The 17,288-nt window shown below is 41.0% G+C and overlaps 1 protein-coding gene across 2 annotated transcripts in view; it reads left to right on the top strand.

Moving 5' to 3' along the window:
- Positions 1 to 210: 210 nt before the first annotated feature.
- The window catches only part of MDGA2 (MAM domain containing glycosylphosphatidylinositol anchor 2), a gene marked incomplete at both ends in the record, with an annotated part of 734,576 nt that continues 717,498 nt past the window's right edge, over positions 211 to 17,288 (top strand). The window contains one exon of one of the 2 annotated variants that reach the window (XM_079699828.1): positions 211 to 490. In XM_079699828.1, the coding sequence (XP_079555954.1) occupies positions 211 to 490 (280 nt within the window). The remainder of the gene's footprint in view (positions 491 to 17,288) is intronic. The other variant, XM_079699829.1, reaches the window with a different exon arrangement.

Genomic DNA, 17,288 nt, shown 5'->3' with positions numbered 1-17,288 from the left:
GCGCGCCGCCGCCGCCGCCGCAGCCGCTTTGGAGACTCCAGCCCGCTTCCCTGAAGAACACTTCGCCTCCCGGCTCCGCTTCCCATCACGCCCCCTGCTCCTCCCCGGCGTCTGCGATTTTCCCAGGCGCCCAGTGTGAGTGAGGCGTGCGTGTGAGTCTGTGTCAGGGTATTGTGTTGTGTGAGTGTGTGTGTGTGTGTGTGTGTGTGCATGAGTGTGGAGTGTGCGGGGCTCCTGAGCTCCGCTCACGGCCGCCGCCGGGAAAAGACGGACGGACTGCGCCTCCCTCTTCCGCGAGCGGTTCCCGGGCACCTCGGCTCGGCTGGGGAGCGAGCGGAGCGCGCCGGGCTGGCCGCCGGCCTCCAGAAGGTCCCGCTGCGTCCCCCCTGGGCTGGATATGTTCATGTTCACGTGAAGATGGATTTAGTGTACGGTCTCGTGTGGCTGCTGACAGTCGTCCTGGAGGGGATCTCTGGCCAAGGAGTGTACGGTGAGTGGAATCGCGACGCTATGGTGACCTTGCGATTCTTAGGGAAGATAGGCTGGTGAGCGAAAATGCACGACTCGCGCCGTTCCGGGGCCCCTCCCGGCGTGGCTTTTGATTTCCACTTCATCACGTTATTGGGAGCGATAAGGAGGCGGCGAGCGCGCTGCGAATTGGGCTGCGAGCCGCGCTCCCAGTGCCTGGGCTCGGGCTCGGAGTTGGGTCGAGCCGGCAGCCCAGCACTCGTGCGAATAAGTGGCTTTGCACTTGATTTATCCCCTCTGGGGACCCGAGCTCTAGCAGTCTTTGATTTAATAATGATTTGGCTCCTTGCATGCCTTGGTGTCGGTGCCGCGGTTTCCTCCCAAGGGAAGCTTCGAATGTGACCCCAGCGAGCTCCCCATTCCTCTCCGCCTCGTCTCTCAGCCTTCTCTTTTCCTTTTCCTTTTTTTTGGGGGGGGGGGCGTGGGGAGAGTTGAATGCCTACTTGACTTGATTTTCCGGCTCAGGAAGTGGGTTGACAGTCGAGTTGCGTTCTTCACCAGCCGTTGCCATGAGCACTGACTTGGGGAGGGGAAAATAGCAGGCAAGATTCTCGGTGCCAGACACAATTAAGGGACATGTTTATGTGAATGGATGAGCAAATGTATGAATGAACGGACGGCCAAGTCTGCGCGTCTCGGCTCCGGGGCAGGACACTAGCTCACTGCAACAGGAACATAATCTCAGTTCTCCGGAAAACGCAGGGCTGGGAGGGTTAGGACGGAGAGAAGGGTGAACGTGTTAATTCGGATGTTTTTAAGTCCTCAAGAGCCAATCCAGGTTCCTTCGCCTGTCAGCAGTTGGCACCCTTGGTTTTCGGGGCTGAAAGATACACACTCGCGCGCGCGCGCGCACACACACACACACCCTCTGGCTCAAATGTGAGTCTTCTCCTGGGATAAACAGGCGGTGCTACAAAGGAAAAATAACTTTTGTGTTCTCGAGGTATGGTGGGAAGGTTAGGAGAACAGCCCTTGAGGGGACAGCAGGCCAAGACTCACCCACAGCTCCCAGGCTAGGGCCGACATCCAGAGAAACTGTGTGCTGGAAATTTGGCAGCCCGCCTTTGGTCTCCCTCGGGGTTGGGACCCCAGCGCTGCAGTGCTAGGCACCGGCTGCCCCGGGCAAAGGGCATGAGTGTTCGTGGAAGCGCAGACCCTAGAAGTGACTTGGGAGTGGGCGCGGATGCAAGGGGACCTTGAGTCCTCAAACTCTCTGGGAACGTGGAGGGCGCAGTGGGCATGTGTTTGGGAACCGAGGCGGGAGGTCCGCCTTTACTCTCTCCGCGGTGTCTTGTCCAGGGCTGAGCGGTGCTAGGGGGTGGTGGAGAGAGGGTCAGGAGCGGCGAGCACTGGGCTCTGCTTCGCCTCATCGGCCACTCCCCTTGCCTGTCTTCCTACTTCCCTCCTTGGCTCTGGCCAAGAGATCTTCACTTTCTCCCACCTCTAAGCATCTTAATTTCCCCTCTCTCCTCACTCCCTCTTTCCCAAATGAAAGAGAGCTTTCTTGGTGGTGGTGGTGGTGCTGGTACCGCTGCTGCTGGTGTGTGTAGGAGAGATGCTGAGGTCTTGAACCTCTTGGCTTAAACCGCTTGGCTGATGGCAGGAGGTGAGGCCTTGAGCAGAGCAGGAATTCATTTAGTGCTCTTTTGACTTCTGCTGGACTCTGGTGTCCCGCAGCTGAGAGTGGCTGGGATTCTAGGGATGGAGGAATGCTGCAGATAAGATGGAACCTTCTCGGCGAGCTGTTCCCTAGTGTGAGTCTGAACTCTGCTTGTCCAAGTGTTTATTTCTCTCCCATTGGTTCAGATTAACTCAAATAAAAAGAATTCTTGTTTTGTTTTTTAAGTGTGTGTGTGTGTGTGTGTGTGTGTGTGTGTGTGTGTAGGAGATAATGAGAAGTGAGAAAAATTGGGGTGGGAGGTAGGGGATGTTCTGGAACTGTCTGGATTAGAAAGGGTTCCATTTTTCTTTCACTGTTTGTCATTCAGATTGTTTGTCCTGGCAAGTCTTGTGCTGGGCGGTGGGAAAGTGTAAGATTTAGGAGTGGAGACAAGTAGAGAACAATTGCATCAAAACAGTCCTGGGCCATGCTGCTTAACAATAAGGGGGGAGGCATTTCTGCTACTGAGCTGACGTTGTGAAGGTGGTGGTCTTTTTTTTTTTCTTTTATTATTGATGTGGTTATTAGTCACTTAGCTAGGAGTAGAATTGGCTTTGTTTGAAAATTAGTCAGCATCTCTAGTCGTTATAAATGTCATAGCTATCAGGTGGGTGAAAAAATATATTTATATATTACTTTTCAAATATGTCTTGCGAATCACAGAAGTTAGATTCTCAAAGTGGGAATCTGTAACCTTCAGTATCAGCATCACCTGGGAACTTGTTAGAAATGCAAATTCTCTGACCCCTCCCAGGATTTCTAAATCAGAAATTCAGAGTGTGGGATCCACATTTTGTGTTTTTCACCTCAGGTGATGATTAGGATGCATGCTAAAGTCTGAGAACCACTGATAAAACTTCACATTTCATTGCTTTGACTTTGTAAACCGTGACCTTTCTTAACCTGAAATAGTTTTATTTTTGTTGTGTGTGTGGAAGCATTTATGGGGAAGAGAAGATTTTATTTTTATTTAGGTATAAAATATTGATTAACTGTAAGAAGGACGTAGACATAAGAGTTAGTGTAAGATTATAAAGTGTGTCTTGAACATTTTACATGAGGAGTCTGGAAAATGATTAATTTAAAAAAAGCAGTGCAATTATAAACAGAGACTTCAAAGACCTAGATAGGAACTTTGCTAGCATAAGTCTGTATCCCTGTCACCCTTTATTTGCCTTTGTTTGCCAGATGTAAAACCATTCGTGCTGCACACAAAGTATTATTTCTTAATATTGTTTTCTAGTAGCTAAGTTCAAGAGAAAATAACATTATTTTATCGGTAATTCAGGCAAAATCACTTCGCTGTAGCCTAAAACTAATTACGTGATTTAGAAATATATCATTGTAACCTTTCTTCCTTGAAATAGCTAGTCAGCCCTTCATTCTTCTACTGGAAAATTCTGAGCATGAAATTCAGAAGTTTTTAAGTAATTGAGACTACTTAATATATAGATTATATTGTCTTGAGTTACTGTAGTCTTCTTCCTATTGTGTTTGATCAGCTTGGTACTGTGTGTACTACTTAAGTATAAAAGTTTCTGCTATAGACCTAGGGACTTACTGTCATTTATCTGGGAATACTGCTTAGCAGACTTACTGCACAGTAGCTGAGATTTGTGTATATGTGGCATTTGGGTAAGGGAGATTATCTTTTGATTTATATCTGCCTGTCTACTCTCCACCAATGATTCTGATGTCATTAAAAAACACTTTTTAAAAATGGCATTTTTCCCTGTAGATATCTATATTTGTGTAGCTTTTATTTTTCAATTTTTTTTAATAAATTTTTTTTTGGCCATGCCATGAGGCTTGTGGGATCTTGGTTCCCCAACGAGGGATTGAACCCGGGGCCATGGCAGTGAAAGCGTGGAGTCCTAACCACTGGACCACCAGGGAATTCCCTGTGTAGTTTTTAAGATCAATTTTCTTGTTTTTATATTCTCTCTTCTTGAATTAAAAAAAAATGTGGTATTCAAGCTTTTTCCTCAAATAATCTTGGAAGTTTAAAGTTTTATTTTAATTTTCTTTTTCCTATATTAAACATCACTGAAAACCAAAAAGTCATTAAAGAACAGTGAACTGGTATCCATTTTTGGCATTGTTAATTTTGTTGCACTAAATCCATTGCATTACGTTTAGGATAACTGATTAAACATAGCATCAAGGGTCACAGTGTAAACCCCAGCTAGGTGTATATGACTGCAATACTTAGAGCTGAGTGATCCAAAGTACTTTCCTAGTTTTGAAAGTTTTCTTTGTAAGTTATTCTGTGGATGTTTAACTGTGTTTTTTAGAGAACCTGTTGATAATTACATAATTTTGAGAATCATATCTCCTGTAAACTTCACAGCTGTCTTGCTTAAAAAGGAAAAAACTGCTCCATTGACACACACTGTATTTTTACTTCTGACCTATTATAGGTCAGGAGTAAGGAGGCTAATAAAAGATTATAACTGCTAATAAAAGATTATAACTGCATTAGCACGGGACAAATCCCCACTGCAATTGAAAAACAAAAATCTATGTCTAAATAGTTTTTAATGGGAGCCAAATCTACCAATGACTTGGTAGATTTGGTCCTAAAATAATTAATGTACTGCCCATAAATAGCTTGCAGGATGTGCTAGAAGCAATAAACAGAATAAGTTTATCAACACATGTGTAGGACAAATTAGCAAGCTATATTCTCTCAATTCAGGTAATATCAATTAGTCTCATAAATTTTAAGAATGACACCCCAGGCAGTAGATGACAGAAAAGACTTGGTGGAATTGAGAACCAGGGGATAAGGTAGACAGGAAGGATCTGGAAGATCTTTCAGACTGTCAGTGGGTTGAATCTAAATGTACAGATTGACCCAAAGGGATAAGAGTGCCCTGGGAGGTCAGTTGACCATTACATCCAGTCCAGGATGTTTCCATCCTCACAACAAAATTATCCCAAGGTGCATTGAATTGTGATTTTTGTACTGTTTGAGTTTGGAGAAACCCTGTGATCAGATTCTGCTTTTGACTGAACACATATTTAGGGTGTCAGCCTGTGGGAGATGACTTTAATGAGTGTTGCTAAAAAAGGTAAATCTGAAGCTCTGTCATATGCAATTAGCTTTAACCTTCTCTCTCCCCACTCCTCACCCCACCGTCCCTATATGCACACAAGAACATGCACACACACACGCGCGTACCCTGGATCATCACCACTTTGGTCACCATCACAGGAAAAGTGGGCTGTCCTTTGTATCTTGAGATTATTTTGTACATTCAAGGTTGTCCTTACTGGTCGTGTTACTGAGAATTTGCATGACAGATGAGCAGATTATTTTATACAGTGTTACTTGCTCATGTCCTGTTTGTCCCTGGGAAGCCCCTAAGTGGGCTATTAAGTACTTTAGATTGAGCAGGTTGAACATTAAGCCTAAGGAATCATTTTCTAGAGAACAAATCAGTGAGGGTAAATAGATGTCATAAAAGAAATTCAAGGAAAGCATTTTTCATGATCTTCTTTATCTTGGCTTAATTTTATTGTCTCTGACACCAGCTCTTCTTATTGATATTGTAAAATTATTTTAGTTTTTGTTTTGTAAGGCAAACCACCTTAAACCTATTTTGGGAAACAGGTTTTCTGGAAAAAATGTGCTCTGTATTCTTTTAAAATGTACTGTTTTAATGTGATTAGGGTAGGGCTCATGGGATGCAACTAATAGCATGAGGCTGTGGGTTCAGTTTATGTCTTAACACAGTGTTAGGAACCGTGATCTTGGGTTGCTTTCCACCTACCGAGATAATTCATCACTCATGTTCTCTGGCCTGGTCCTCATGCTTTGGGAAGAGTCTTGGAAGAGTTGGGCTCAAGACTTGAAACCCACAAAGTCAAAGGCAAAGAGTCAGTTATACCCGCCTAGTCCTGCAACTGAGCTCTTGGCAGCTGCAGTGAACTAAAGGAATGTGCTATCAGCTCCCAGTTGAATTGGGGGAAGATCTTACTTTCCCTTTTGGCTATTTTGGAAGGACAAGCAAAGTATTATATTGAATTCATTTCAAGTATGAATAGGGTGAACGTTTTTAGCTTCACTGTAATTGCCATTAACTGAATAGTCCCTCAAAATGAAATTTCATTTCTTTGCTTCAGTGACTGTCAATGTAAAAATATTACTTAGAGCAGAATGAATAAATGATTTCATTTATAGACCACTGTATCCTATTTTTATTTTCAAATCCAATTAATAAACTTTTGGCCCTGTAGAATCATAAAGTCAGAAGAGACTTTACGATGGCATTAAATCATCTCACTAATTTATGACGCAATGGCTTTATATTATGCTGCTCTGATGGTGGTCCTATCCTATTCGTGAGATTGCTTTCACAACTCTTTTTTCCACAATCCAGACTTATTCACTGGATGGATATTTTTTGTCACCTTGCTAAAATCCCTCATCTCCATTATTGGCTCATGCACTTAGTTATTTCCCATTTTATACTAGTATAATTTCATTTTTTTCTTAACTTATATGACCTTGAACTGATCCCAATTAAGCTCTCTTATATTGGTTTCTTACTACTTTTCCAAGATACTAATGCCAAGATACTATTTCCAAGATACTATTTCTGTCTTGTGTTTTAAAACACTTATTTCCTTTCCTGTTGAAGTAATTGATTGAATTCAGTAAGAAAGATGATTTCCATTTCATAATCTAAATCATACTTTCCCCAGGAGTTCACAGTCATAGAAAAGGATTTCAAATGTTAGGAACATATTTTTTGGCTATTACACATTTACTATAAATTTACCCATTAAAGACATATTATGGTAGGAGCAAAGGTATTAGAAATTATGATGTAACTTTTCTTTCTGTCTTTTAGTATGCTACCTCTATAACTTTACATAAAAATAGGAGACATCAGTTTCTTGCTATTCCCCGTCAAAACTATACCAAGGACTATTGTGTGGTTGGCAGGTGGGGTCAAATATGTGACATGTTACCATATCTGCAAGCAGCATACTTCTTGTCCTGTTTTGTTGGAATAAGAATGGGAGGGATAAAAATAATGGAGTGATTCTGTAGAAAGGGAAACATATATGTCTGAAAGAGGAAGGGTTGGTTCATAGCTAGACCTCCCACAGTCTTAAAGGACAGCACAAAGGGCAGTGAAATCTCAGTGAGGTGAGTAGGAACTCAAATACTGGCCTGAAAAGGCCATTTGAAGAATATATCTGTCCTTTAAGTAATAGCAAAACAGCAAACTATTTTTTTTCTGAAGTAAATAGAACTTTGTTCATGTGTGTCAAACAGAGGAAGAAAAAGAATTGTCTGCCATTTGACTGAATGACAACTTCAGGGAGATTTTTCTGTTCTCCTGAAATGGAAAGATAGAAAGATGAGGAATTCTTAAACAGAGCCTATGGTCCCAGTGGACCAGATTATCCTACCTGCCAATTGATTGTACTTAAGGAGAGATAGGCACAGATTAAACATTGGGGCATTCTCTCTGTTATTTCTGAGTGGAGCTATGAATTTGGTCCAGGCCTTGCCTTGGGTCCACTTCCTACTGAAGAGGGAGAGGCTCCCATGAGTCTCCTGAGAAGGATATAAAACTCTGAGGAAGATATGCAACTTTCAGAAATTTTCAGTAGGAATTGTACACAGATTCTGGTCAGATTGTGGGTAAGTTCTGGTAACTTCAGTCAACAAATTAAGGTATAACTTCTATGGATTAAACATGTAACTAAGTAGTAAGAGCTGTGAACTCAAAAAGAGTTTACTAGTTAATTAAGAAGATAAAGCCAAATGGAAAAACAAACAAAATAAGACTATGAGAAATATACAAATATTTGTGCAAGACGAGAGAGCATTGATAGCTGCCATGGTTGGAGGAAACTTGAAAAAGCTGGTACGTCATGATTTGAGTCTTGAAAGTAGGTTGATGTAATATAGATAAAGAAGGAGGATAGGCCAGTACTGAAGCACAGATCCCAGCTGCAGGAATAGTAGGGCAGAAAAGAAAATAACCCTGCAGTACGTGTCTAGTATTAAGCCTAAGCAATTTCTCCAAGTTTGTCCCAACTAGAAAGATGTATCCATCATAAACCTATGATAATTCCCTCTCCCCCAAAGTCTGTAAATCTGTGAAATAAATTTGACTGTGTGATACTCTGGAGCTTGCTCAGATATTTATGTCTACCAAGTTCCTAGGTTTGTGTGTGTGCAATGTGGAGCCACCTGACCTGCTCATCAGGAGTTAAGACAGTTGTCTCTAAAGTTCCTGTAGGATACTGAGCCCTCCCCAATTCTACGCAAACTTGGGAAGCTTTGAACTTACATAGCAGCTCCTTTTGGAGTTAAGGTCAAAGACTTTTCAAAGCCTTTTTAAGAGTGCCTGCTACTTAGAAGCAGTGGACTGTGGGTCTAGAATCATGTTGTTCTTTACAAATGTATAGCCACTGAGATGAATGTGTTGCCTTTATGAAAAGAGGTATGTGCTTTCATTATTATTATTTTTTTTATTCTTGTGCAAGGCAGCATAACGTGGTTGAAAACTGTTGGGGAACTTGGGCTTTCTTCTTGTTCGCCTGCTGCTCTACTCCATGACCAGAAGCAAAAAAAAAATCTTAAGCTCTTTATCCCTCAGTTTCCATATCTAATAAGCTCTTAGGAAAGTGGGCTGTTATATAGAGAAAATGTAAATAAAAGCAAGAATAAAAAAGTCTGGTTGCATTTTTATATCTGGAGTAGAGGGAGACTGCATAGCAAGTGTCCTTTATCTTCTTAAAAAAGTATACTCAGGGGGCTTCCCTGGTGGTGCAGTGGTTGGGAGTCCGCCTGCCGATGCAGGGGGCACGGGTTCGTGCCCCGGTCTGGGAGGATCCCACGTGCCGCGGAGCGGCTGGGCCCGTGGGCTATGGCTGCTGGGCCTGCGCGTCCGGAACCTGTGCTTCGCGACGGGAGAGGCCACAGCAGTGAGAGGCCCACATACCGCAAAAAAAAAAAAAAAAGTATACTCAGGTGGTCCAACAATTGGACCTCCTAGTAGGAGTGCCATTTGGTTCTCAGAACAGAATAAGGGGCTTGGAAGTAACAGGGAGCAAGAAATTTTTTTCTGGAAAAAATAATTCCCATCTGTCAGTCTATCAGAAAATAACTCAAGTGGTATATTTTTAAACAGTATATGTAATATTAATATGTGCATGAAAATGCCATTTGATATTGCATCTTGTATGCACATGTGGTTGCTATTGCTCCTCAGGCTAGTCTCCTTCTCTCAATCCATATAACCCTGGAGTTTTTCCTTTTGCTCCTTAATGGTGGGGGTGGGGAGCTGGTATCCCCCCTCATTTAAGAGCTCCAGAGACAATTAGTGTCACCTAAACCTTATGACCATGAGTATATTTATATATGTGTGTGTTCAAATATATGTATAAATCTTGCTTTTGTATCAAGGAGCGAGAATAGTCTCAATGTCCTGCCATTTCGAGACTAATCTAAAAATGATACAAATAGGGATATATTTGTAAGACTACAAGTCATTGATAATTTAAAAATAAAACCAGAGAAAATGAGAATAAATCATTAAGTGGGGCTATCACAAGTTTATTGTGTATTTGGTCCCAAAATGACCAAAATGACTATTTCCCACCTAGTCACCTAATTATTAAAAAAAAATCTATAGAATTAACTGAAAAGCCTGGGACCTTATTCACCATTACAATGTAACAGCTACGTACATAAGAAAGCATTTTTATATATAATGGATTTTGATTATCCTTAGTAAACACTTATTTTCAGTTTTTTTGAGGGTGAAAGGTAATTCATCTCAATAATACCCATTCATATAACTAACTACATGGAAGAAATTCATTAGGCTAGTTTTCTGAGTGTCAGAATATTAGCTAGTTATTGGTTGGGAATATTGGTCAGGTACTTCTGTAACCAAATCAAAAGGTCATCTTTTTTTTTTTTTTTTTTGTGGTACGCGGGCCTCTCACTGTTGTGGCCTCTCCCGTTGCGGAGCACAGGCTCCGGATGCGCAGGCTCAGCAGCCATGGCTCACGGGCCCAGCCGCTCCGCGGCATATGGGATCCTCCCAGACCGGGGCACGAACCCGTATCCCCTGCATCGGCAGGCGGACTCTCAACCACTGCGCCACCAGGGAGGCCCCAAAAGGTCATCTTTACTTGAGACTTTAAACAGGCAACAAAATTATCAGTTGAGAATAATTTTCCCCACTACGAGGGATGAACAGTGTTGGCTTTGCTAAGCATGTCACCTTAAGCATATACACACAGTAGACTCTGTGACATGCACAGATTTAACTGACGTGTAGTTTTTGAGTTGTCAATCTTATCCTGGTAGTATTTCAGAATTAGTGAAGTTATCAAGAAGTTGTATAGTTATTGTTTTTATCTTGGTTCTGAACTTGTTCTTTCTTTTTCATGGCTTATTCTACACCATTATTGTGATTCTCCCCTCATTCTTTTATTTGCTTACATTTTTCATTTGGTTCATGTTTCACACTGGACTATATTACCTGTACCCTTTCTTTGTACAGAGCTGCTGTATTCATATTAAAGTTTTCAGTCTAAGTTCACAATTAATCAAACTTCAATCTTGGGCTAATTTTGTTCTTACTTTGTCATGTGTAGCTTCATCTAAGTGTAATTGCCTAAGGAGGTGCAGCTCTCTTCCATTCTGACCCTGTAATATTGCTAAGATTGGGGTTTAGAAACTTCCCCCTTTTTACCTAAGACAAGAATAATTCTCAGTGGGCCACAGCCTTTTTACTCAGAGGCTACTTATCCTCTGATGATTTTCTGTATCTCACTAACAAACATTCCTCTACTTGCAGCAGCTGGGGTTAAAAGTGGCCTTCTTCCTGCTTCCTGTGATTTCATAATTTACCATTGAACTCTATTATCATTATATGATTTTAGTTGATATTTCAAAAAGCATTTAAGTTTTAAATTTTCTGTCATCATTGAAAACTCACTCATTAATGCCTTAATTCGCTAAGCTTACTTATACAAAGAAATACTTTGAAACCTTTTAAGTTTAATCACCTCTCCAGTTTCAGAGAAAGTGTAAAGAAGATATCTTTCTACACATAAACTACACATATATATTTGTATATATAGTATATATGTATATACTCTAAAATATATATTCATATATATTAACTGTCTATGAGTGTGTGGGTATGTGGGTATCTGTATCTGTGTATTCATGGAGTGGGTCTCATGGCTGAACTTTAGACGAGGAATTGGATGGCTTTCTTGCTTCCCTTGCAAAGCTGACTCTGATTCAGTGTTGACAGCAGGGCATGCAATCTCTCATCTAACATTCATTTTGTTCTTAGATATCTTTTGTGAAAATTCATGTTTGTATTGTTCACCAATTTCCAACATTACCTTCAGAAACTCACATTACTTTTTTCCTTCTATATCTTTGCAATTGACAGAAATGTTTCTTAGCTGCATAAGAGCAATACATGTGAAGTTTATTTTACCTGAACTATAGTGATGTATACACTTGAAGCCCAGTGTCACTTGCATACTCAAAAGACCATCCCTCCTGCTCTATTAGCCAGGTCTTTATACTGGTCTTTCCTCTTTTTTAAGTGGGAATTTAGAGCATAAGCCATATCTGTCTTCAAGTATGGATTCTAAAATATATCTGAAAACCAAATTCAATTAACTTGGGTTATCTGCTCTCTTTTTCCATCTGTCATTGAAAAATAAACATAGGATATCGTAGTTTTTTCATAGAATAATTGCCGTTTTTCAAGTGCCTCTGCTATATGTCACACCTTCTACTAGGAGTTTTTTATACATTATGTCATACTCTAATCTTTGAATGAAGTAGATGAGAAATCTGAAACTCATACAGTTTAAATAACTACCATAGAGTTACTGGTGGCTGAATTTGAAATCACATATGAAGTGTATATGAAAATACGTATTTGTATATATTCTAATATGTATTATTAAATTATATTCATATATGTGTGTTTATACCCACTATGCTGAAGCCATGCAAGTTACCTGGATCATCTTGTGCCACGTATGTGACGTCTCAGTCTATATTTGAAATGCAGATTAGGTGATAAATTCTAGCTTTTTGCCTGAGAAATATAAATAGGTAGCTAATGTCAGCACTTTGTATCATAATTTTCTTACTTGGAAAAAGAAGATATGATTTATAATTTTGGTTGTTTTTTTTCTTTTTAGAGGCAAAATGCCCATACTGAGGACTCTCTGGTATAATTTATTTTTGGACTAGTAGGATATTTTAAGAATATTCATAATTAGTGACCTGTAAAAATGAAGACATGGCTCTACTAGATATTCTGCAGAAGTAGTTATATTCCTCCATGTAAAATAGGAAGCATGTGCTCATAAAAAAAATAAACTGTCAACTGTACTACTTTATTTTCCCCCAGGCTGATTAACAATCACTGGCCTTGGTAAGATTGATAGTTAAGTGTGATATTTGGCCTGATTTTTGTCTTGAGTTCCCTCTGGGTATTGCTTGGGCATTTTTTGCAGAGTTAATTGAGAAGGCTATATCAGTGTATCAGCGGGTTTCTATTCTTGAAAATCTTGTTGTGCTCAAGAGGAGAATTGATTGCAAGCTCTGCCCTTCTCTTAGCTGCCAGGGAGTTCCTCAAACCTCAAAGCTTACAAATTAGTGCAGTTTAGTGATTTGTTTTAGGCTTTTAGCTACAGCATTTGCTGCTCTAAAAGTAATTTTTTTCCTATGCTTTTTGAATGTAGTTATTGTGTGATATAGTATAACCCTGTACCATTCTGGCTATTGTGTGATTGATACAGAAACTGCTTCGATAGGAAACCATTTCAAGCGAGAACAGGAAAGGTATTATATTCAGCTGTAATGCCATGCATTTCTAAACAGCTGATGTTTTCTTTAACTGATAACCACCCCCCAAATTTTCAGAGGCAGTTGAGGCTTTAGAACTTTAACTCTTAATTCAGTCTGGCTGCAAGAGCAGTGCCCTGAAATTCACTATACATTCACAATTCACAATGCAGAATTCATTAATTCTTAGTATAACTGGGTGCTGTGATTGTTGTGTTTTAAAGTCAGACCTCTTTAAGAATATGGAGAAACATTGATTTTGTGAATTTTTCTCTAAAGAGTGCTTCTTCATATTCAAGCTAGATAGTTGAAACTAGTGGTCTATGACTTTCTGCACACTGAAAATTGTGATAATGTTGTTAAATGGAGTGGGCCATCATGTATTTTGCAATCTAAGAATCTCAAATTAAATTGCAAGCCTTTGTAAAGGAATAGAGTAAGAGATGAGTCAAATCAAAGTTCAAAAGAGTTTAATCATAGATTGTATGTTTTTCCTACCTCACATATTTAATGATATATCTGGGAGTACTTACAAAAAATAGTGCACCCTGTTTTTATATCTTTCTTTACTCCTAATTTTTGTATTTAATGATACCTTGGATGCAATGATCTATTTTGGATGAAGGTGGATAGTGTCTTAATGATTAGGTATAAAATTATATACCTAAGATGCATCTGTATGTTATGGTTTATCATTAATTGGATATTATAAATATTAACAATTAATATTAATTCAATTAAATGTCTAAAAAAAGCTGGAATAGAGATTCTTATGAACTTGAAAATGCTATTTAAATATCTTTAGTTGTGACAAAAGGTAAAGTCTAGATATTTTTAAAGATTATTTTAAAATTGTTCTAAGAATCTTTTCTGGTGGCTTAACTATTGACTGCTTCTCATTTATTGTACATAGCTGTCATCCTCCCAACAATCATTATGACATTGCAGAGGTTTTCTCATTATTAATGAAAAACTCAGCATTTCTACAAATGGGAAGTGTTTGATAAAGCAAATAAATGAAAACCAGTAAAGCAAACTCCCAGTATACTATTGTATGCTGATCTGGGGGGATTGGATTTGAAGTTGCATGTGGAGGAACAGGTGAGTTAGTCTGGTCAGGGTATTGGCCCCAAAATAGGCAGAATCAGCTGGAATCAATTTATTGCTATTACAGGAAAATAGTTGGGCCCAGGTCATGGGAATTAGTAGGATGGATCAAGGCAGGATGAGGTGTCTGCTTGTCAGAGATTGAGAGGCAGATTAACATGCAGGTGGTTTTGGAGGGAGTGCTCTTGGAAGTACCCCCTGGAACAGAGGGAGGGAGCCGGAATTCAGCAGGGGGAGAAGTTGAGCTGCGATTCAGTTACAACAGAGTCCTAAACTGAGCAAATGGGGTACTGTGAAGTTGGGGTAGACCTTCAGAGATGTCCCAGATAGAGAAAAGATTCTTTTCATCCCCTTTTCCACCAATCACTGGGTGTGGTCTGCCCCTGGGGAGGGGGCAACATATCTCAGGTTCCCTTGGGTTGAAGGCAAATCCTGGGAGAAACTCAACCGTGAGCAATCAGAAGGTAACACCCTTGGGCGTTGGGGGAATGAATGCCTTCATGCAGAAGTGGTTCTGGACAGTGCATCACATCTTCTAGACATCACCTCTGTGATGTTCATATTGGCTTGCTTATGAAAGTTCATCCCTTCTGGGAACTGGTCCTCTGAGAGCAGGCCTCTTGTCTTAGGGATACAAACAAGAAGAAAGTCTGTGGGATAAACTTCAGCCTCTGCTGCTTCTCCTGATCTGATACTCATCATCCCTTTTTTAACCACCTTTTCTAGATCTCCCTTTCCCCCAGCTAGCAACTCTAATGGGCTGGTTGGTGTAAGAGACCCTGAAGGGCTTGGGATCCTGGTCTCTATGTCCTTTTCAGGCTGCTTCCACAGCTGCTGCATTTGTCAGTTTGCTTTCAGAATCAGGAGGGAGCACCAACAGATACTTAAGTGGGTCACCTGGGTGCCTGATGCCTTTTTCCCCTCCTCACATTGAGTTCATAGCAGTCTTGCCTTCTCTTAACAATCAGGGTTAATTATCCCTGCCTGAAAGGTGACTGTTTCTTGCCTGCTTGTCTTTTGCACAAGGAATCCACAGTGGCTAGGTGGCAACTGTCACAGGAGTTTGAGACTCTTGATCTTTTCCCTGGGGGATGTGTTACCCCTCTGGAAACCAGGAATCTTAGCCACACAAGGTCTATAATTATGGGGATTGGAAGCACAGATACCCCCTGTGGGTTACTAGGAGTGGAGGTAAAGGGACTCTTGGACCTGTGTGTTCTACTTGCTAGGGACACAGTTCCACAAAATGATCATTCATTTAGGGTTAAACTACATCCTGGGGGTGGGTACCTGATCCACTCAGGGTATTCTCCCCAAGTTGCTCTCTTAGATGCTCTTTCTTCTATCATTCTATCAGATCAGCAGCTTTTGAGTGGCACATGATGTGATATAACCAGTGGATTGTATGATCACGTAGTCATTGCTGTACTTTCTTTTCTCTTCAGTGAATCCCTGTGTTCAGTGCAGTGTTATGAGGGGTCCTGTTTGGTTGGATTACATATTCTGAAAGCCCTTGGATTGAGGTGCTTGCTGAGGCCTTGTAGGCAGTACATATAAACCCATATCCAGAATATGTGTCAATTCTAGTCAAGATGACTCTCTGCTCCTTCATGTCTGAACGGAGTCCAATGTAGTCAATTACCACTGAATAGCTGGCTAGTTTCCTTGAGGAATGGTGTATGTCACGGTCTCTCTTACTGGTAGGTTGGACATTTAGCATCAGCAGTAGTTGATAAGCCTCTATGAGTGGGAGCCTGTGCTACTCAATATGTGCATAGTGTCCATACTTTTCACTGTGGCTGCTTTCTTCTTGCCCCTGTTGCACAACACTGAGGTGACTGATGTCAACTGGTCAAGTCTTTATGTCTATTTGGCTGTTTATTGCTTTACTCTAATTACTATTGTTCTGTAAAAAGCTATCCAAACTTAGTGGTAGAGAACAGCCACTTTATTATGTTCATGGAGTCTGTGGGCCAGGAATTCATACAGGGACAGTCAGAATGGCTTATTTTTGCTCCATAGTTTCTGGACCCTTACCTGGGAAGACTTGAAGGCAGAGGGTGACTTGACATCTAGGAACTAGAATCATCTGGAGGCATCTTTATTCTGGCTGACAGCTGAGACCTCATCTGGTTGGCAGGTAGAATGCCTATATGGGGTGTCTCCATGTGGGCTGTCGCATCGTTTGGGCTTCTTCACAGCATGGTGGCTGGATTCTAAGGGCATGTATCCCAAGAGGATAGAAGTAGTCTCCTGGGATCTTGCTTGGGAAGCCACATGCATCAATTCTATATACTCTTGTTTGAGGCAGAGACAAATGTTCACCCAGGTTGAAAGGAAGGGGCTATAAATCCCACTAGTTGATGGGAATAGTGCCAAGTTCACATTGGAGGAAGGATTTGTGTGATTAGAGACATGTTTTTCAGCCTTCTTTAGAAAGTACAGTCTGCAACATGACTCTTTCATGGTGGATGCTCTCTTGGGGGCAATAACATGGTAGACAAAGATCTGTCTACTTGGTGCCCACTCCAGGCATCCAGCCAACCAACGAGCCAAGCTATTCACTGCCAATAAATAAACAAGTAAGTAAGTATATATTCTTACCTCATCTACTTTTCTTTCCACACAGAGTGTATGATCCCTGAAGTTCTGTCCATGTTCTGAGGGTAGATTTCCCCTCACCACTGAATTTGAAGGTACCCCCTAGTGGGGTGCAGTTCCTTTTTAGTATGTACCACATATCAAGCCAAACCAATCTGTAGACCATTATTGGACTTGGTGATTATAAGGGACTTCCCATGCAGTCACAGGTAGGAGTTGATGATAGGGAGCCAGTGCTCATTATTCAGGGTAGATGTAGGGGTCCGGACCACCTCCTCTGCATGTAGCTCACTTGTGCATTCTCTGTCTACTTGTGCTCAGTCCCAAATATACCATTTTTATCTAATAATGGATTAGTTCTGGGCCTGCTTGACCTTGCATGACTTGGCTGACAGAATCCAGCTTATAATGGACATTTTTGGCTACATGGTCTCTTGATAGCCTGTGGTCAGGCACTCTGCCTCAACAAGGCTCAGTAGTGCCTTATAAGCTATTTTCAAATGATTTTTAATTCTCTCTTGCAAA

Source organism: Hyperoodon ampullatus (genome assembly GCF_949752795.1).
Source record: "Hyperoodon ampullatus genome assembly, chromosome: 3".
Lineage (NCBI taxonomy): Eukaryota > Metazoa > Chordata > Mammalia > Artiodactyla > Ziphiidae > Hyperoodon > Hyperoodon ampullatus.
This window is presented reverse-complemented; position numbering and strand designations above follow the sequence as displayed.